At 42.1% G+C, this 22335-nt stretch overlaps 1 protein-coding gene across 2 annotated transcripts in view; it reads right to left on the reverse strand.

Annotated features, from left to right (window-relative positions):
* Nucleotides 1–21731, reverse strand: part of ccdc69 (coiled-coil domain containing 69) — a 33144-nt gene extending 11413 nt beyond the window's left edge. For both annotated transcript variants that reach the window (XM_079582502.1, XM_079582501.1), the window contains exon 1: nucleotides 21574–21731. In XM_079582502.1, the coding sequence (XP_079438628.1) occupies nucleotides 21574–21594 (21 nt within the window). In that variant the 5' untranslated portion in view covers nucleotides 21595–21731. The remainder of the gene's footprint in view (nucleotides 1–21573) is intronic.
* Nucleotides 21732–22335: the final 604 nt, after the last annotated feature.

Genomic DNA, 22335 nt, shown 5'->3' on the forward strand with positions numbered 1-22335 from the left:
GGCCTGTTACATAAGGGATAATGTATAGAACGCTGGTCATTATCGGGTCTTGTTAAAGCGTTAGAGATTCCACCACATTAGACACAGAGCATTGTTGTCTAGGGCTGCTCGATTATTGAAAAAATAATAATCACGATTATTTTTGTCATAATTGAAATCACGATTATTCAAACGATTATTTGTTGCCTTTAAAAAAAATCCATCAAAAAAGTGACAAAAATCCATCAAAAAAGTGACAAAAATCCAGCAAAAAAATGACAAAAATCCATCAAAAAAATACAAAAATCCATCAAAAAAAATGACAAAAATCCATCAAAAATATACAAAAATCCATCAAAAAAAATGACAAAAATCCAGCAAAAAAATACAAAAATCCAGCAAAAAAATGACAAAAATCCAGCAAAAAAAATGAAAAAAATCCATCAAAAAAAGACAAAAATCCAGCAAATAAATACAAAAATCCATTTAAAAAAAAGACAAAATCCAGCAGAAAAAAGACAAAAATCCATCAAAAAAATACAAAAATCCATTAAAAAAAAGACAAAAATCCAGCAGAAAAAAGACAAAAATCCATCAAAAAAAATGACAAAAATCCATCAAAAAAAGACAAAAATCCATTAAAAAAAAGACAAAAATCCATTAAAAAAATGACAAAAATCCATCAAAAAAATACAAAAATCCATCAAAAAAATGACAAAAATCCATCAAAAAAATGACAAAAATCCATCAAAAAAGTGACAAAAATCCAGCAAAAAAATGACAAAAATCGAGCTAAAAAAGACAAAAATCCATTAAAAAAATGACAAAAATCAATCAAAAAAGTGACAAAAATCCAGCAGAAAAAAGACAAAAATCCATCAAAAAAATACAAAAATCCATCAAAAAAATGACAAAAATCCATCCAAAAAATACAAAAATCCATTTAAAAAAAAAGACTAAAATCCATCAAAAAAAATAATTTGTAATCGTTTACCGTTGTAATCGAAATCGTAATCGAATTTCGATTAATTGCACAGCCCTATTGTCTGTTGTTGATGATTATAAACTCGAGCAATCTGCACTTTTTGACACAAACGGTGAGCAATAACTTTGAAAAGCAAAACCACATTGCTCACAGCTCCTGTTTGAATCCATGTCTGTGTAAAGTATCGTGTGTGAGGAGAGAAGGCTGTGGGAGGAGTGCCGTCCATAAATCGCCGCCGTCTCTTGCGTAAACAGAACGTCGGAGCAGCCGAGTGTTTAAGGTTGGGTAATGTCAGAGTGAGCCGCCGTGTTTACGTCCACGCCTCGCTCCAGAATGTTTACAGCTCCACAGACGCAGGACAATGGGAGAAGCTCACACTGTCCATACTGTGTTTGACATAGTTTCCACTCCCGCACACTGACCTCTGCTTCATATGTAACACACGTCCAGCCCAGAGCTTTATGTTCGGCCGCTGCTGCGAGTTCAGTCGTGCAGCAGGTGTTTCTCTGAGCCGTCACTGATAAAAGCTGCTCCATCTTAAGGAAAACATTCCACGAAACGATAAGACTCTGTTGATCTTTCAGCTCTGGATGTTGTGTCTGAAGTTTGGTGGAAAAAAAGATTCTCACAAATTCTTTGACATTCTTAAGTCAGTAGAGTCAAAGTAGAAATCGCAGACTTGTTAGTGCACGGGTTATGGACATCGATGTAAAAATACTGCTGTGGATATAGTGTGCCAGCTTTGATTAGCTGCCGTTAGCATTAGCATGACGTCCAAATTCACTGAGATTTAATGAAGCTTTAACAAACTTGTAGCTAACCAAGTTTCATCGCGATGTTTCTCGCCTCCCCTGAGACTCGTTTTAAAGCCCTGACGTTGCTCTTTCCTAGGGATACGCTGATACCGATACCAGTATCGGGTATCGGGCCGATACCACATGCTTGTACTCATACTCGTTCTCATTCATGAGGTCCCGATACCAGAAACCGATACCATTTGACGAAGAGAGAGAGGAAGAGAGAAGAAGCAACAAACTGGAGAATTGTTTAGTGTAAATCCAATAATCCACATGGATCTGACTTTATTACAGACAAAAATTCAACAAAAAATGACAAATAACACAAATGTGACACAAATTCAGCAAAAATGTGGCAAAAATTCAACAAAAAATGACAAAAATTCAACAAAAATGGGACAAAAATTCAACAAAAAAGTGGCAAAAATTCAACAAAAAAGTGACAAAAATTCAACAAAAATGGGACAAAAATTCAACAAAAAATGACAAAAATTCAACAAAAAATGACAAAAAATCAACAAAAATGTGGCAAAAATTCAACAAAAATGTGACAAAAATTCAACAAAAATGGGACAAAAATTCAACAAAAAATGACAAAGATTCAACAAAAAATGACAAAAATTCAACAAAAATGGGACAAAAATTCAACAAAAAATGACAAAAATTCAACAAAAATGTGGCAAAAAAATGACAAAAATTCAACAAAAATGTGACAAAAATTCAACAAAAATGTGACAAAAATTCTACAAAAATGACAAATAACAAAAATGTGGCAAAAATTCTACAAAAATGTGACAAAAATTCAACAAAAATGACAAAAATTCAACAAAAATGTGGCAAAAATTCAACAAAAATGTGGCAAAAAAATGACAAAAATTCAACAAAAATGTGGCAAAACCTCACAGGAAACGCAAGGAAAAGATCAGCTTTGTGGGTCTTAGCTTTCAAATGAGGTGTTACACAGGCCTATATAATGGCCAAAGAGGACAGAATGCATTTGGTTTAGGCTGGTGACCAAAGCTCGGAGGCGTCTCCAGGAGGTGGGGGGGCGTTCCTAGGAGGACTCAGGCAAACCTATCCCTAAAATGGCCGCCATCAGAGTTTTTACAGATTACTCAAAAACACGTGAATGTGCCAAGGCAACACTTCAGCCATGTTTTTAATGAGGGAGTGACAGAATAACATGATGGAAAGCTTGAAAAAGTCATTCTAGAACCTGAAAACAAGCAGTTGCATCGAATTGAGGTTTGAGCTGCTGCGGAAACGTAACCTGGCGGAGCTGAGGTTTCTCCTTCCTGCACCTGCACCGTGACAGACGTGTTCAGCAGAATCATAAACAAGCTCCACGTGCACAAGCTGCTCCCACGCCAGAAACAAACGACTGTCGTGACCTGCGGTTCAGGTTGAGTCACTGAGGTTTGGTTTAATTGCGAGTGCCGCTCTGTTTTAGCTGTTCAGTGCCAACAATCCAGACATGATATTTGTCGCACCACAGCGTGTTCTATGTCGTGGCTGTGGACACAGGCTGTGGCTCGCTTCTAAGGTGTGGATCTGAGCTCTCCGTGGGTGAAACGGTTTAATTCTACGTGCCTCGGTTCTTGAGAAATCTAAGCTAAACCGAGGAGAGGTGTGATGAAAAAATCAGATTTATTTCGAGAATCGGAGATAATGAGTGTTTTATGAAACTCTCTTTCTGATTAACTCCTCCTCTCTCTCCTCTACTCTCCAGCTTTACCCCAGTCCAAAAGCTTCTGGAAAAAAGGTGTGAAAAGAGCAACAAAACTGAGACAAAAACAAGAATGAAAATGTGAAAAAAGTGAGTAAAAATTGACGAAAAAGTGCCAAAAAATCGACAAAAAATGTACATAAAAACGACGAAAAAGTGACAAAAAATGGACAAGAAAGTGAGAAAAATTTGACGAAAAAAATTGACAAAATTGACAAAAAAGTAAGAACAATTTGACAAAAAATGGAGGAAAAAGTTGACGAAAAAGTGACAAAAACTGGACAAAAAAGTGATAAGAATTTGACAAAAAAAAATCGAACAAATTATCGAAAAACTGACAAAACATGTACAAAAAATGTCATAAAAACAACAAAAATGGACAACAATTTGACAAAAAAGTGAGAAAAAATGGACCAAAAAGTGATGAGAATTTGACCCCAAAAAAATCAAAAAACTGGACGAAAAAGTGACCAAAAAATTTACAAAAAATGTACATAAAAACGACAAAAATTGACAAAAAATGACAAAAAAGTGAGAAAAATTTGACGAAAAATTGACGAAAAGTGACAAAATTGACAAGAACGTGATAAGAATTTGACCAAAAAAAATTAAAATAATTGACAAAAAAGTGAGAAAAATTTGACGAAAAATTTTGAAAAAATGGACGAAAATGTGACAAAAACTGCAAAAAAAACTGATAAGAAAAAATTGTCGAAAACTGACAAAACATGTACAAAAAATGTACATAAAAACGACAAAAATGGACAACAATTTGACAAAAAAGTGAGAAAAAATTGACCAAAAAGTCACGAAAATTTGACAAAAATGAGACGACTGCCCAACAAAAAAAAGTGATGAAAAAAAATGTGATGATGTGAGGAAAAAGATCAATTTAGTTTTAGATTTGGGTAAAGCTGATGCTCTCGGTTCAGGCGGGAGTTAAGAGGTTAAAGCCGGGGTAAATGTATCTTTGCACTCAGAGTATGTCGTAAACGCAGCAGGAAACAGATGTTTTTTTATTGAGCGATGGAAGGTAGAGTAGAATCTAAGTGAGTCCCTGTGCTTCACTTTGCCTCCGCTCAAATCTGCACACAGGCCTGAAACGTGCAGTTCTTGAACTTTTCGGGAGTGGAAGAGGGATTGTCGCTGTTTATTATGGAAGATTAAAACTAAGAATGTGAGAAACGTGCAGCAGATCCTGGAGAAAACAAAGCCAGATCTGCGTCACGTCTGTTTCCGATCTGAATCTGACCCCGGGCCAGCGATAAACTCCTTTGTTTCGCTGTTGTTAAAGTCGTTAAAGGTTTGACTCCAGTAATCACAGAGTGTGTTTGTAGCTGTCAGTGCGGAGCAGAAACCTGCCCACACACTCATTCATGACAAACATTAATCACATTAATCACATGCCTCTGCAGCGGTGAGGTCACCAACGGCTCCGGGGTTTCAGTCTCAATAACAAGATCTGCACCGCCGTGTTTCTCAATCAGAGGAGACGCGGCAGATCTGCACTGCAAAACGTGTTTAACCAGATCAGTGTAAACATCTCAATTTGAGCACAATAATCCACATTTCAGTTGTTTTGACTGGTTAAGAAGTTGTTGGGCATTTGTCCTGGATTATTTCACTTGTTCTGGAGATGTTTCTGACTCACAAAAAAATGACAAAAATCCAGCAAGAAAGACAAAAATCCAGCAAAAAAATGACAAAAATCCAGCAAAAAAGTGACAAAAATCCAGCAAAGAAAAGACAAAAATCCAACAAAAAAGACAAAAATCCAACAAAATAGTGACAAAAATCCAGCAAAAAAGTGACAAAAATCCAGCAAAAAAATGACAAAAATCCAGCAAAGAAAAGACAAAAATCCAACAAAAAAGTGACAAAAATCCAGCAAAGAAAAGACAAAAATCCAGCAAAAAAGTGGCAAAAATCCAGCCAAAAAGTGACAAAAATCCAGCAAAAAAGACAAAAATCCGGCAAAAAAGACAAAGATCCAGAGAAAAAAAAGACAAAAATCCAGAAAAAAAGTGACAAAAATCCAACAAAAAGTGACAAAAATCCAGCAAAAAAAATGACACAAATCCGAACACAACTGTGACCGAACACGTCTGTGACCCAACACGTCTGTGACCGAACACGTCTGTGACCCAACACGTCTGTGACCCAACACATCTGTGACCGAACACATCTGTGACCGAACACGTCTGTGACCGAACACAACTGTGACCGAACACATCTGTGACCGAACACAACTGTGACCGAACACAACTGTGACCGAACACGTCTGTGACCGAACACACCTGTGACCGAACACACCTGTGACCGAACACAACTGTGACCGAACACAACTGTGACCGAACACGTCTGTGACCGAACACGCCTGTGACCGAACACACCTGTGACCGAACACACCTGTGACCGAACACATCTGTGACCGAACACAACTGTGACCGAACACAACTGTGACCGAACACAACTGTGACCGAACACAACTGTGACCGAACACAACTGTGACCGAACACAACTGTGACCGAACACAACTGTGACCGAACACGTCTGTGACCGAACACGCCTGTGACCGAACACGCCTGTGACCGAACACATCTGTGACCGAACACAACTGTGACCGAACACATCTGTGACCGAACACATCTGTGACCGAACACACCTGTGACCGAACACATCTGTGACCGAACACACCTGTGACCGAACACGCCTGTGACCGAACACGCCTGTGACCGAACACATCTGTGACCGAACATATCTGTGACCGAACACACCTGTGACCGAACACAACTGTGACCGAACACGCCTGTGACCGAACACATCTGTGACCGAACACAACTGTGACCGAACACATCTGTGACCGAACACATCTGTGACCGAACACATCTGTGACCGAACACATCTGTGACCGAACACATCTGTGACCGAACACACCTGTGACCGAACACGCCTGTGACCGAACACGCCTGTGACCGAACACGCCTGTGACCGAACACATCTGTGACCGAACACATCTGTGACCGAACACACCTGTGACCGAACACACCTGTGACCGAACACAACTGTGACCGAACACAACTGTGACCGAACACAACTGTGACCGAACACGTCTGTGACCGAACACGTCTGTGACCGAACACGCCTGTGACCGAACACGCCTGTGACCGAACACATCTGTGACCGAACACAACTGTGACCGAACACATCTGTGACCGAACACACCTGTGACCGAACACACCTGTGACCGAACACACCTGTGACCGAACACGCCTGTGACCGAACACGTCTGTGACCGAACACACCTGTGACCGAACACACCTGTGACCGAACACAACTGTGACCGAACACAACTGTGACCGAACACAACTGTGACCGAACACGTCTGTGACCGAACACGTCTGTGACCGAACACGCCTGTGACCGAACACGCCTGTGACCGAACACGTCTGTGACCGAACACATCTGTGACCGAACACAACTGTGACCGAACACATCTGTGACCGAACACACCTGTGACCGAACACACCTGTGACCGAACACACCTGTGACCGAACACATCTGTGACCGAACACATCTGTGACCGAACACGTCTGTGACCGAACACAACTGTGACCCAACACAACTGTGACCGAACACAACTGTGACCGAACACAACTGTGACCGAACACAACTGTGACCGAACACAACTGTGACCCAACACAACTGTGACCGAACACACCTGTGACCGAACACACCTGTGACCGAACACAACTGTGACCGAACACAACTGTGACCGAACACAACTGTGACCGAACACAACTGTGACCGAACACATCTGTGACCGAACACACCTGTGACCGAACACAACTGTGACCGAACACAACTGTGACCCAACACAACTGTGACCCAACACAACTGTGACCCAACACAACTGTGACCCAACACAACTGTGACCGAACACAACTGTGACCGAACACAACTGTGACCGAACACGCCTGTGACCGAACACGCCTGTGACCGAACACATCTGTGACCGAACACATCTGTGACCGAACAAATCTGTGACCGAACACATCTGTGACCGAACACATCTGTGACCGAACACAACTGTGACCGAACACACCTGTGACCGAACACACCTGTGACCGAACACACCTGTGACCGAACACAACTGTGACCGAACACATCTGTGACCGAACACGCCTGTGACCGAACACACCTGTGACCCAACACAACTGTGACCAAACACGTCTGTGACCGAACACAACTGTGACCGAACACGTCTGTGACCGAACACGTCTGTGACCGAACACGTCTGTGACCGAACACGCCTGTGACCGGACACGCCTGTGACCGAACACAACTGTGACCGAACACGTCTGTGACCGAACACGTCTGTGACCGAACACGTCTGTGACCGAACACGTCTGTGACCGAACACAACTGTGACCGAACACAACTGTGACCGAACACATCTGTGACCGAACACGTCTGTGACCGAACACGTCTGTGACCGAACACATCTGTGACCGAACACGTCTGTGACCGAACACAACTGTGACCGAACACAACTGTGACCGAACACGTCTGTGACCGAACACGTCTGTGACCGAACACGTCTGTGACCGAACACGTCTGTGACCGAACACGTCTGTGACCGAACACGTCTGTGACCGAACACGTCTGTGACCGAACACGTCTGTGACCGAACACATCTGTGACCGAACACAACTGTGACCGAACACATCTGTGACCGAACACATCTGTGACCGAACACAACTGTGACCGAACACATCTGTGACCGAACACATCTGTGACCGAACACATCTGTGACCGAACACATCTGTGACCGAACACAACTGTGACCGAACACAACTGTGACCGAACACAACTGTGACCGAACACAACTGTGACCGAACACAACTGTGACCGAACACAACTGTGACCCAACACGTCTGTGACCCAACACGTCTGTGACCGAACACATCTGTGACCGAACACAACTGTGACCGAACACATCTGTGACCCAACACAACTGTGACCGAACACATCTGTGACCCAACACGTCTGTGACCCAACACGCCTGTGACCGAAAACATCTGTGACCCAACACATCTGTGACCCAACACGTCTGTGACCCAACACGTCTGTGACCGAACACGTCTGTGACCGAACACAACTGTGACCGAACACAACTGTGACCGAACACATCTGTGACCGAACACGACTGTGACCGAACACGACTGTGACCGAACACATCTGTGACCGAACTCATCTGTGACCGAACACAACTGTGACCGAACACAACTGTGACCGAACACAACTGTGACCGAACACGCCTGTGACCGAACACGCCTGTGACCGAACACGCCTGTGACCGAACACGTGTGTGGCGATTGATACGTCCGGAGAATCCAGTCAGTTCGATTGGTCGGACATTTCATCAAACTTTCATTCAGGCCAGACCTCGGACCAGACCTCCGACCTCCGACCTCCGACCTCCGACCTCCGACCTCAGACCTCAGACCTCAGACCTCAGACCTCAGACCTCAGACCTCAGACCTCAGACCTCAGACCTCAGACCTCAGACCTCAGACCTCAGACCTCAGACCTCAGACCTCAGACCTCAGACCTCAGACCTCAGACCTCAGACCTCAGACCTCAGACCTCAGACCTCAGACCTCAGACCTCAGACCTCAGACCTCCGACCTCCGACCTCAGACCTCCGACCTCAGACCTCAGACCTCAGACCTCAGACCTCAGACCTCAGACCTCAGACCTCAGACCTCAGACCTCAGACCTCAGACCTCAGACCTCCGACCTCCGACCTCAGACCTCAGACCTCAGACCTCAGACCTCAGACCTCAGACCTCAGACCTCCGACCTCCGACCTCCGACCTCAGACCTCAGACCTCAGACCTCAGACCTCAGACCTCAGACCTCAGACCTCAGACCTCAGACCTCAGACCTCAGACCTCAGACCTCAGACCTCAGACCTCAGACCTCAGACCTCAGACCTCAGACCTCAGACCTCAGACCTCTGTGCTGTTGTTTTTGCAGAGCACAGTGTTGGCTCATACATCAGATTGTGAAACCTCGCGTTGCCAGACACACTGAGCAGATTTCAGCAGATTACGGCGACGCTGGAAACCATTTCGGAAACGGTTGCTCAAGTATGAAAAGTGCTTAATCTCATTGTTTATTGATGACGTCGCTGCTCAGGAACAGACGGGCGCGTTTGCTTCACGGTGGAAACGAAGAGTGTTTTTTACTGTGTTCAGTGACGAGGAGAGGGTTAAGTTCTCACAGAGTTCAGACACGGAGCTGCCAAATGTCTCACCGCCCGGACACAAACACTTAACTCTTTACAGGATCGAGGGAACCGGAATAAAACCACTGCGGAGGACAAAAAAAGTCAGGAAGCTTTTAGATTTGGGTAAAACTGAACTGGAGGAAATGTGCTTTTCGGTACCGATGCCTTAACAGTACTTTTTTCGATACCTATGTTATTATAATTGAGTTAAATAATGTGCAGGAAAAGTATCGTTCAGGAGGAAGTCCAAAAACAGCACGTCAGAAAACAGGAGCAGCAGCGTCACCTGGAACTTCATGTTTTTCTCAGAATTCCCACTAAAGCCGTGATAAAAAGAGAGTTCGGACATTATTCCCTCCTGAGCTGCAGGAACAGACCAGATCCACATCAGGACCGTTTACTGAAGATAAACTTTTCTAAACTCACTGAGCTGTTCCACAGTGAAAGCTCCTCACACGTCACAGATCTGTTACATAGTGAGAGCGCTCACTCTGTCACTGACAAAGCACCATAACTGTTCCAAACATGGCTAATGCAGAGTGAGCCTCACCTTTTCCACAAACAATCTTTGATCCCAAACGCTCCGGTGCAGCTGGAGTTTAAACAACAGCAGTGACTTCAGGCTCTGCGGCTAAAGCCAAAGCTAAAGCTAAAGGTAAAGGTAAAGGTAAAGCTAAAGCTAAAGGTAAAGGTAAAGCTAAAGGTAAAGCTAAAGGTAAAGGTAAAGGTAAAGGTAAAGCTAAAGGTAAAGCTAAAGCTAAAGGTAAAGGTAAAGGTAAAGGTAAAGCTAAAGGTAAAGCTAAAGCTAAAGGTAAAGCTAAAGGTAAAGCTAAAGGTAAAGCTAAAGCTAAAGGTAAAGCTAAAGGTAAAGCTAAAGGTAAAGCTAAAGGTAAAGGTAAAGCTAAAGCTAAAGGTAAAGGTAAAGGTAAAGCTAAAGGTAAAGCTAAAGGTAAAGCTAAAGCTAAAGCTAAAGGTAAAGGTAAAGCTAAAGGTAAAGCTAAAGGTAAAGCTAAAGCTAAAGGTAAAGCTAAAGGTAAAGCTAAAGGTAAAGGTAAAGCTAAAGGTAAAGCCCATGTGTTTCTCGTTGTCACTGCTTTTCTACTTGTCTAAGAGTCTAGTTTCTTATTCAGTCCAGGTTTATTCCTGTTTTTTAACCAGTTTACTGTAAGTCCTGGTTTAGTCCTGGTTTAGTCCTGGCTCAGTCCTGGTTTAGTCCTGGTTTAGTCCTGGCTCAGTCCTGGTTTAGTCCTGGTTTAGTCCTGGTTTAGTCCTGGTTTAGTCCTGGCTCAGTCCTGGTTTAGTCCTGGTTTAGTCCTGGCTCAGTCCTGGTTTAATCCAGGTTTAGTCCTGGTTTAGTCCTGGTTTAGTCCTGGCTCAGACCGCGGCTCTGCCATCTCTGATAATGACTGAAGTGTGAGTAAGTTACAGCTTCGCTTCTGCATTTGCGCTGAAGCTGCTCATGAGTTCAGGCTTTTTTAGACTCACTGTGGATCATTTATTGACGTTTGGAGAGAAAAATAGCAAATTAGCACCGAAAAAAAAAAAAGTTTTTCGATACCGCCCCCTATAGGAGCTTTTCGGTCGGTACCAAGCCCTACTTATAATGGCTAGTTTTAGTTTAATCTTCTCTTGATCACTTCCTGCCTCCAGCTGATGTCAGCATTTAAAGGGTCTATCAGACGACATCACGCTCATGTTTTCGCACATTGTCACCACTTTTTGACGTTTTTCTGAGAAAATAATTGGACATTAGTTCACATGTGCCGACAGAGGAGATAATGAACTTTGTGACAGTTTTTGTTTCATGTGGATTCCTCCAGTAATGACTGTTTTTTTGCCTCATATCTCAAACACAGTTACCATAGTTACCGTCAGTTGCTCCACCTCAGTGTTAAACTATAGGCTCTTTATAATGTTGTGATGTCACATGAACGCCACCTATTGTTTCAATCAACTAAACATCAGATTTTAGCGGCAAACCTTTTCCCTCGTTCTACATTTAAACGAACGGGCTTCACGCTCGACCGGAAGTGTCAGAACATGGTCCCTCACTATAAAAGTTCCCCTTTAATTTATTTATTTTACAATTTTGCATGCCGTTTTAGAGCGTATAAATGCCGTACGCACATTGTGTTCTGCGTCCTGACTGCTTTGTCGCAGAGTGAGCCCTCGTCTCGCTGCAGAGAGGATCTCTGTGGACACACACCAGTGAACGCAAAATCCGGCAAACTCCGAAATCAGAACGACAACATAATAATTCAGATCAGCTCAGCTTGTCCAAAGCAAATGAATCACAATCTTCCCACTGATTTTCAAACAGAACCTCTTTAACGTGAACAACAACAAAGCGCTGTCCCTTTATCAGATTTTCCACACAGACAGCGAAGGCCACATGAGAGATTTAATTAAAAGTTTCCTGGAGTCATTAGAGCGAGTCAGACGTCTGGGTCTGAGGGCGACTCGCTTCAAAGTTACAGAAAACAAAACTGTGGAAGATGAAGTTTAACTCGTTCATCTCTAACACTGTGACGACGATGGTTTGGTGATTTATGGACATTACAAACACAAAACACTTTAAAAATGAATGAAAATGTCTCTCAGTGCAAACATCTATATGACCTTAAAGCCTCTGGTTGATCCTCGTTCAGTCCTAAACCTCCTGTTGTTTCCATTTGTTGCCGACTCAAACGGACAAATGTGTGAACGCTGAGCTCAGGGGTCAAAGGTCAGAACAACAAACTCCTGCAGCTTTACCAACTCCAGCCGACTTCATCAACTTCACAAACATGTCGTCACTGACGCGATCACTTCACACAGAGTCAGACTGAACGCTTTAAGACCAGCTTGATCATTCTTTAATGACATTTAAGGCCTGTATTATTTAATGACAGATTAAAATGATCACTTTAAAGTTACAGGAAGAGCTTTAAGAATATTGTGAAATTCATTTTGTCATCAACATCGACCCAAACAATTACACAAACTGATTTTTCTTCTTCTCGTAACTTCTGATGCCGAAAATGATGTTTTTTAGGGTGGAGACAAAATATCTGTGGTGAAACTTAGCGGAAACTATGTATTGCAATACTTCTCATACTTCCCAGTTATAGGAAAAAAAGTATATCAATGTTTAAGACCAGATTTAGTGTCGATCGGTTTAAACGAAAGACTTTTAAAATACTTCAGTGTTTAAATCAGACTGATTTATATTTAATTCATACATTCTGGAAGCTCCACCTGCACTTTCTTATTGGGGATCTCCCGATCCGATATTCAGTATCGGCATCGGCGGCCGATCCAGGCACTGTGGGAGCATCTGATTTAATGACTGGGTCTGAAACCAAAGATGGACGAGAATCTGCAGCGGCTCCAGCCTGAGGAGAGTCTGTGAACATAATGGACAGACCTGACCGTTTTGTGAATGGGCTGAAACTACTGTAATATACAATGATTATATAGTACAATGTACTATATAGAAATATATAGTACATTATATAAAAATATAATAATACAAAAAGATTGGATCGGTATGAAGTATGTTGTAAAAGTAGTATTTGTGAAAAAATCTGCCTGATGCCTGAAGACTGTTCGGTCGACCCAAATAGAGGTTCACCTTTGTCACATTTTGACTAAAAAGTATATCTATATTGAACCGGTTCCCCGTTCTCCTGCAGCGCCATGACATTCATGAACTCATCGTGCGAGTCTTTCCTCAGAAGCTTCAGGCAGATGTGGCCGAGTGGAGGTTGGGGGTTAAATGCCTGGAATATTTGCATCATGTGTTCACCACTCCCAACATCACAGTTACATCACAGTTACATCACAGTTACATCACAGCCCAGGTCCAGCCCAGGTCCAGCCCAGGTCCAGATCCAGCCCAGGTCCGGCCCAGGTCCAGATCCAGCCCAGGTCCGGCCCAGGTCCAGATCCAGCCCAGGTCCGGCCCAGGTCCAGCCCAGGTCCAGCCCAGCTCCAGCCCAGGTCCGGCCCAGGTCCAGCCCAGCTCCGGCCCAGGTCCAGCCCAGGTCCAGCAGACACAGGCTGATTTACAGCTGCTGTGCTGGAACAAATATGCCACGAAAGAATTGTGTGTCTGAGTCGGGTATAAATATTGTTTTTCAATCAAGCAGTACTGAAAACTATGAAACAGCAGAGTCCACAATAAGTTACCGAATGATCACAATAAGCCACAACGGGGGTCATTCACCAGCGTGTGCTGTGTGAGTCAGTCATGCTTCGTTTACTCAGGCAGTATTTTCACATTTAATGATGAGATTCAGGTAGGGCTGGGTACCGTTCGTTTTTCTTTCTTCGATAACACTACTAACAATACCTGCTTTTTGGTACCGGTGCCTTAACGGTACTTTTTTCGATACCTGTTATTTTAATTGTGTTAAAATAATGTGCAGGAAAAGTCTGGTTCAGGAGGATGTCCAAACATCAGAAAACAGGAGCAGCAGCGTCACCTGGAACTTCATTTTTTGAGCAGAATTCCCACTAAAGCCGTGATAAAAATAGAGAAAGGACATTATTACCTTCTGCATTTTCTCCAGGTCGGCTTTACCCAAATCTAAAAACTTCTTGACTGGAGGTTACAGTCTATAGTCCTCACTTTAAAGCTACAAAACACATTTAAACAGTCCCTTTTTAAGCACTTTTTCATCACATTTTTGTCCATTTTTTATCACATTTTTGTAAAATATTTTATCACATTATTGTTATTTTTTTACCACATTTTTGTATTTTTTGTGTTATATTTTCATCACTTTTTCCACATTTTCATCCTCGTTTTCGTCTCATTTTTCCTCGCTAGCCTTTTCATGAAGCTTTTAGATTTGGGTAAAGCCAAACTGGAGAAAATGTGCTGTGTTAAGGTGGGGGCTAAGAGGTTAAGCGGCTTCACAATCGCTTTGTAATGTTTTTGTTTTGCGTTTTTGTCGCTTCTTTGTTGCCTTTTGTGCATTTGTCACCATGTCTCATTTTTGTTGCTATTGTGTTGCTTTATTCAAGAAGCTTTTAGACTCGTTTTGATTTGATGAAAAAAATAAAATGCAGCATCTATTCGAGGCCTTTTTAAAATGACCTAAACTGATTTTTAATGCATAAACTAATAATCCATAAACTAACAATAATGACAAACTGATGCCGACTCTTCTTTCGGACCATTTCATGTATTTCTGATGAACTTACGCAGGAGAAATCGATCATTATTTTCAGAGAAACATAAAAGCTGACTCCTTCTGCAGTTGTGGTCAGGCCTGGATCAGCTGTTTGGTCATGTGATCCTGCAGAGCATTATTTTTATATCTGACGCTGAGGCAACCAGTAAACAGAACAACAAACAGGACTCTCTCAGTCACAAACAACCCACAGTAAAAGGAGAAACGGAACAGCCCTAAAGGATCCGGATCCACATACTCACCCAATATCTGATCTTGTAATAATAATGTCAACCGATACCATTTGACGTGCGGCTAACTCTCAGCTGAGGGGAAACGAAGCAACAAACTGGAGAATAGTTTAGTGGAAATACAATAATCCACATAGAGCTGACTTTATTACAGACTGCGCTCTCTAAACCAGAGCCTGAGCTGGATTTAACCAGAGCTTAATGTTGTTAGTGCTGCAGCGTCTGCAGTGTTTACAACATACAGGCTAGCGTTGCTAACTTGCGGCTAGCAGTTTTGTCCATTCTGACGCCGTTTTATGCCCAGCGGTTTATTCATCTGAAAAACTAACCCAGCGACTAAAAAGTCCTCAGAAAATCCAAATGAAAGACATACAGCATGTTTATATTGAGGGAAAATGAGCTGCAGCAGAACAATGAAAACGCTGTAGCTACTCGCTAAGTTACTACAAACACACGAGAAAATCTACAGGAGCTGAAGTAAAGACGAAAAGAGACCATTTAAGGAACATCTCAATACTATTGTTACATAAAAACACATAAATGAATAAAGCACAGGCATTGGGAGCTTTAGGACATGGGCTTTTCTGTCTATGATGGACAGAAATAAAAATTAAAAATTATATTGAATGAAAATAAATAAATAAATGGCTTCAGCACAATTCTAATATAACTGCTCTTAAATGTGTCGCCTACTTTACTTAAAGCCACACCGCGTAGTATTTTACCCAATAAATAAAATTGAAATACAAGCATTTATTTCATGACATGATCTTATTTTATTTCCATCATGGAAAAATACCCCCGCTAAGATATGACTGTGACGAAAGGCAGTAGAATTTGAGATTCAAACAGGTTTTATTACACCCTGCAGTAACGGCATTTTCTGTGTCATTAGGAGCATGTTTTGTTTTGCCGCAACAGTACAGTCCGAAATGTTACGCAGTGTACCTTTAAGGAAATGTACATGAGTAAATTTACTAATTACAAACCAATCTGCCGTGAAAAAAGTCAGAACGTTGAAGAAACTGCCTTGTACTCGTATCGTTATTTGGCATCGGCAAGTACTTAAATCAAAGTAGTCGTACTGGTTTTTAAAAAAGTACTATCAGTGCATCCCAAACAACAACATCGCTCCGCATATTGGGCTGTCACGAAAATTACTTTATCGACTCATCGATCAATAAATAACAGATAAACGATACGATTTTTGGGCTCGATATTGATCGTCTGTACATTTATTAGCATTTCCCCCCATATGTAAATAGAGTTGCATTATATTTCATGTTTATTGCAGCTTGTGTGGTAGTTTAGGATATGATTATGCACTTTTAGAACAACGGTTTACTGTTCATGCCGGAGAGTTCACAGTATCGTTATAGTCAATATTATCGCGATACTTTCCTGCCTCAATATATCGAACTCCACATTTGTTATCGCGACAGGCCAGTTTCCCACGCTTGTTCAACTGAATTAATTCCATTTATCGCCCAGCCCTACATGCAAGTCTCTATCACTCATGGTTCCAGAGATATTGGCCTTTTTATCAGTTATAGAGATTGGCCGATGTTGGAAAAACCCTAATATCAGCACCGATATATCGGCCAGGCCCCAACTAAAGCAAGATAAAGCACAGAAACATTTAAATATGATGAATATTGGGTGTATATTATCGTGACAGTCCCATGTGTTCATTATCATCACTGTCCAGGCTAAACAAACAAAACACAAAGGCAATCATTTGATTTCTACCAATTATTTTTTCACTTATAGCTTATACAAAAAGGAAAACAAGTTCCAAAATCGCCTCAGAAACAAAACTAAACCTTAAATATGCAGAGAGAAAACATGCAATACATTTTTCCTAACATTTATATCAGAAAAATACAGTAATAGTTTCATTTTGGGAGAACCGCGTCGTTGTAAAGGAGGAAGTTCACGCTCCACACTCTGAAGTAATGAAGCTTCGGCCAGAGCCAGGAAGAGGCCGCGCTGGTTTAATGTGCAGCCGGGAGTTGATCCCATGAGATTAGGCGTAGTTAAATGGAGAGGGCTTAGGTAACGCTTACGCAACAGATTTATACCTGAAGGAGACGCCGAGAACCACACCAGGGTGGACAGAGGAGAAGATCCAGCTCACAGACATATGTTAATACGTTTTATTTATGACTTTACATCTGTTTTCGTGCCTTAAGGTCAGCACACACTACACGACTTTTAAACGATTTTATATAGAATGGGGGGTCCACACTACACGACTGGATTCAGTGCGATTATAGAAAGTCTGGGGGTTCACACTTAACGACTGAGAATCGTAAGAGCGACTCACGATTCTGACAAACAGCTGATGTTTTATAACACAGCGCGTCTGTCGTCTCTACGGCTTCAAAACTGACCTCAAATCGGCTAAGACAGGCCTGTGTTTGTGAGCGCGGGACAACGTGTGTGTCCCGATTGGTCAACGGTGTCAACAATGTCACAACACCGCAGTGCTAGCTTACTGCTACTACGGAGCTTCAACTGGGCTATAGTTCTGTCACATGGAGATAAAAGTCGGCGACAGGAAGAAGCGGGACGTGTTTCAGTGGATTTAATAAGAAAAGGAGACGGGCGTCGACCTCAGGATGGAGGAGACAGCGGGGAGGCTAGCCGCCGTTAGCCGCGAGGTGAAGCTAAACAGTTCGTCTCCAAAACTCAGTAAGAGCCGCTAAACTCTGCTCGTGGTTGAAATGTAGCTGGAAAAGGTGGTTGTGGTGAACTTTTGCTGATATAAAGTTGTGCTGTTTCGTGTGTGGGGCTGTGGCCATGAAATGAGTCGTTTGTGCCGCTGGTTTAACACAGAAGTGAAAAAAAGGAGACTCTGCGGTGTTTTCCTGTCTTTATATCACTCTGTCATTCACATTTGGGGTAAAACTACACGGCCCGACTCTGTGTGACCGCCTTCGACCAGACGCGACTCGATTAGACTCGGCACGGCTGAGAATTAGAGCGAAATCGGGCGTAAAAGTCGTGTAGTGTGGGCTGACCTTTAGTCTTCGGTGCCGCCCTGTGAGCAGCTCCTGTGTGATACTGGGCCACACAAAACTATTGATTGATTGATTTCAGTGATTCACTCAGTTTCTGTCCCAGCCCTGATTTGTTGCCGTTGCATTTTTCGAGGCGATCAAGGGAACGGAGGCTAAAACCAACTCATCGACTGAGCTTCAAAATGAGGAGCAGCAGGTCCATATTCACGATGTCACGGTTACCGGTGTTGCGATAAACCCCGGTAAAAATGTTAACGGTAATAATTACCGTCTTGTTTTTGAAAAAATACGCAATCTCGGTTATAGTTATAAAATATATCTTTGCTTTTTTAAGACTCACTGCGGGTCATAAACGTTTGGAGAGAAAGAACCAAAAGTTGGCACCAAAACAATTCAGATTTTTTGATACTGCCTCTGACCGGAGCCTTTCGGTCGTTACCAAGTAGGAACTGTTTAACGGTCCCATCCCTTCACGAAAGTCTTCATCGGACTGAGATCGACACATTTTCATGCAAAAAATGCTCTGAATTTAGACATTTGTAAAAATTAAAAGTTTCAAGTTTTAGTCAAATTAACTTAGTTAAATTCTCGTCTTGTTATCAGAAGTCGACCGAGATATTGACCAAAAATTTGGTACAAAATATCGGCTGAGCATATCGACATCGGCCAATAAAAATCCTCAAATATCGGCATCGAGCTCAGAAAAAGCCAGATCGGTCGACCTACTGATGTCGTCAAGTCACTTTCAATTTGAGTTTAATCAGAACTGAAATGGTTTAGTGACATATTATCAATAATATCGTTACCAATAAGTCGTAACAAAACAAACATGGCGGCTTACGAGAAAGGACAAAAGGGCGACTCAAACTGAAACAGGAGCGGCGCTAAAACCCGTCAACCTGAGGAGGGAGAGGAGGTAAAGCAGAAACATCTCACGCCTGGATCCACTCAGACGTGCGGGAGAAACTTCCGGATCCCACACGCTCCCGCCTCAGAATGTCTGACTCGCAAAATCACCACACAATTAAAACTGAACTCGTGCAATTCCCAGGCCTGTGCAATCAACACAACATGTGCAATATGGAATCTATGACGCAGTGAAACGCCCTGCAGGAACGCACATGAAGGATTGTGAACTGTAGGATTCACTTATCGCCGTTATGGATTACAATATTTACAATTTTTCCCCAAAATATTGAAGGTTTTATTTTCCCGCTGTGGCCAATGTTGAGTTTTTGTCTAGTTTTCTCCTGAGCTTCTTCGTTTTTCCTTCAGCTGCAGCGTCTTTTATCAAGTCCGTGATTATCGTGAACCAAACAAATCTTTCACCGAGTCAATAAAAACCAGCCTGGACTTGATGCCGTGTTGGAGACTTTGTTTCCGACATAGTTTCATCTGAACCTTGAGCTGTGGAGATAGAAACGGATTGAACCTCTTAACCCCCGCCTGCGGTTTGGCTTTACCCAAATCTGAAAAGCAAAATGGGGACGAAAACGAGCGGAACACTAGGATGAAAACGCAACAAAGAAACGTGACAAGAACACATGAAAAAAGCAGGTAAAGAAAAACAGAAAGTGACAAATATGTGAAAATAAAGAAAAATGTGATGAAAACCATGTGGAAAAAAAGTGACGAAAAAGTGACAAAAATATGATGGAAAAAAGTGAGGAAAATGTGACGAAAAAGTGATGAAAAATGGCAAAAATGTGACGAAAATGTGGCACAAATATGACGGAAAAGTGACAAAGATGTAACAAAGAAAAAAATGTGATGAAAAACGTGATGAAAAAAGTGACAAAAACATTTGCAAAAGTGATGAAAAAGAAACGAAAAAGTGACAAAAAAGTAGCAAAAATGTGACAGAAAAGTGATGAAAAAGTGGCAAAAAAGGGAGAAAAATGTGAAAACAGAAAGTTGTGAAAGATGTGACCAAAAAGTAATGAAAATGTGACAAAAAGGTGATGAAAATGAAAAAAAAGTGACGAAAATATGACGGAAAAATTGGCGAAAAAGTAGCAAAAATGTGACAAAAAATTGCAAAAATGATGTAACACAGAAAATGGCATAAATATGATGAAAAATAAAAAAAAACAAAAAGTGACAAAAAATGACCAAAAAAATTGAAAAAGTGACAAAAATGTGACAAAAGTAGCACAAATTGGACGGAAAAAATGGCGAAAAAGTTACAAAAAAGTGATGAAAAAATGGCACAAATGTGACGAAAAAAATGGTGAAAATGTGACGAAAAAGAGACAAAGATGTGACCGAAAAGTGGCAAAAAAACGTGAGAACAAAAAGTTACTTTGTTTTCAAATATGACAAAAAAGTGACGAAAATATGACGGAAAAATTGGAAAAAGTAACGAAAAAGATACAAAAAAAGTGATGACAAGTGGCAAAAAAATGTGACAAAAAGAAGCAAAAATGGCGGAAATGATGTAACAAACAAAATGGCAAAAATATGATGATTTTTTTTTTTTTTAAGTGACAAAAAACGACGAAAAAAATTGAAAAAGTGACAAAAAAGTAGCAAAAATTTGACGAAAAAAAAATGGCGAAAAAGTTACAAAAAAGTGATGAAAAATGACGAAAATGACGCAACAAAGAAAATGGCAAAAATATGATGAAAATTTTGAAAAAAAAGTGACAAAAACATGACGGAAAAGTGATGAAACTTTTTGCCCCTTCAGAAAGTGACTGGTGTCAAAGATGCTGCTCAGTTGTAAGTTTTTAGTGCTTATTTAGTCCTGGTTCAGCCACATTTAGCCCTAATTTGCCACAATTTCTACCCACTTAGCACAGATTTGGCTTCAAGTCGATACTTCCGTTCTTCTCACGCATTTAGTTCCTGATGTGGAGAAAGTTCATCAAGTCCTGGCATATTTTTGGCAACATTGTTTTCACCCACTTCACAACAAAAGAGCATCGCTGAATCCAACCGCTCCGCATCGAACTCCAGGCGCGTTCAGAACAATAAAAATCACTTTAAAGTGTTTGAAAAAGCTCGATGAATGTGGTTTTAAGACAAACAACAAAACAAAGTACAAAGAGCTGGAGGTGTGAGGCGTGGGAACGAGTCCAAATTCAAACCGCAAATCAAAAACAGATGCAAGAAGTCCCACCGAAAACGTGAGAAAACGGACAAAAACGCGACCACGTGGGCTGCTTCGAGCCTAAACCGACGTAAAACTGTGATATTTTGCTTTAATGTTCCGTCAAAAGTGTTCGCGGTCCGCACGTTGCTTCCCACCGGTCACATTCAAATCACGTCGCCGCTCAGAGCAGCTCCCAGCGCGGCCGCAGCCCGGGCTCGCGCCCCGCTGCCGCGAGCCTGGAGGTCTGCGGGGGGGGGGGCTTACCTTACTGTGACTGCAGCCCATGTCGGCGCTCGGTCTGCGGGGAGGAGGAGGCGGTTGCAGGCGGCTCTGGGTGTCGGTCCCGGGCGGTGGGAAGGCTGCTCCGGTAGCGGGGTCCTGGCTGTCGCTCTCCCCGGTGAGAGTGAACTGTTTGTGGGACAAGTTTGAACCGAGGCTCGGGCGGAAGGAGAGCGGCTGGAGGAGGAGCCAGTGTCCGGAAAGTGAGCGCTTCCCCGCGGCTGGGGGAGGGGCTTCGGTCAGGGGGACTGGGGGGGGTCTGGCTGGGGGGGTGGGTATGTTTTGACTTCATTAATGGGTAAAAGCAGAGGTAGAGTAGCCCGTGTTGGGAAAGATACTTTAACCTCTTAACCCCCACCTGAACCGAGCACGTTTTCTCCAGTTTGGCTTTACCCAAATCTAAAAACGTCTTGAACAAAGCGTCAAAACAGCGGCGAAAACGAGGATGAAAATACAACTGAAAATGTGGCGACAAAAACATGATGAAAAAGTGATGAAAACGCAAAAAGACCTGTCACATTTTTGTTGAATTTTTGTCACATTTTTGTTGAGTTTTTGTCACATTTTTGTTGAGTTTTTGTCACATTTTTGTTGAATTTTTGTCACATTTTTGTCACTTTTTTGTTGAATTTTTGTCACATTTTTGTCACATTTTTGTCACATTTTTGTCGCATTTTTGTTGAATTTTTGTCACATTTTTGTCATATTTTTGTCACATTTTTGTTGAGTTTTTGTTGAGTTTTTGTT

Source organism: Gobius niger (genome assembly GCF_951799975.1).
Source record: "Gobius niger genome assembly, chromosome: 24".
Lineage (NCBI taxonomy): Eukaryota > Metazoa > Chordata > Actinopteri > Gobiiformes > Gobiidae > Gobius > Gobius niger.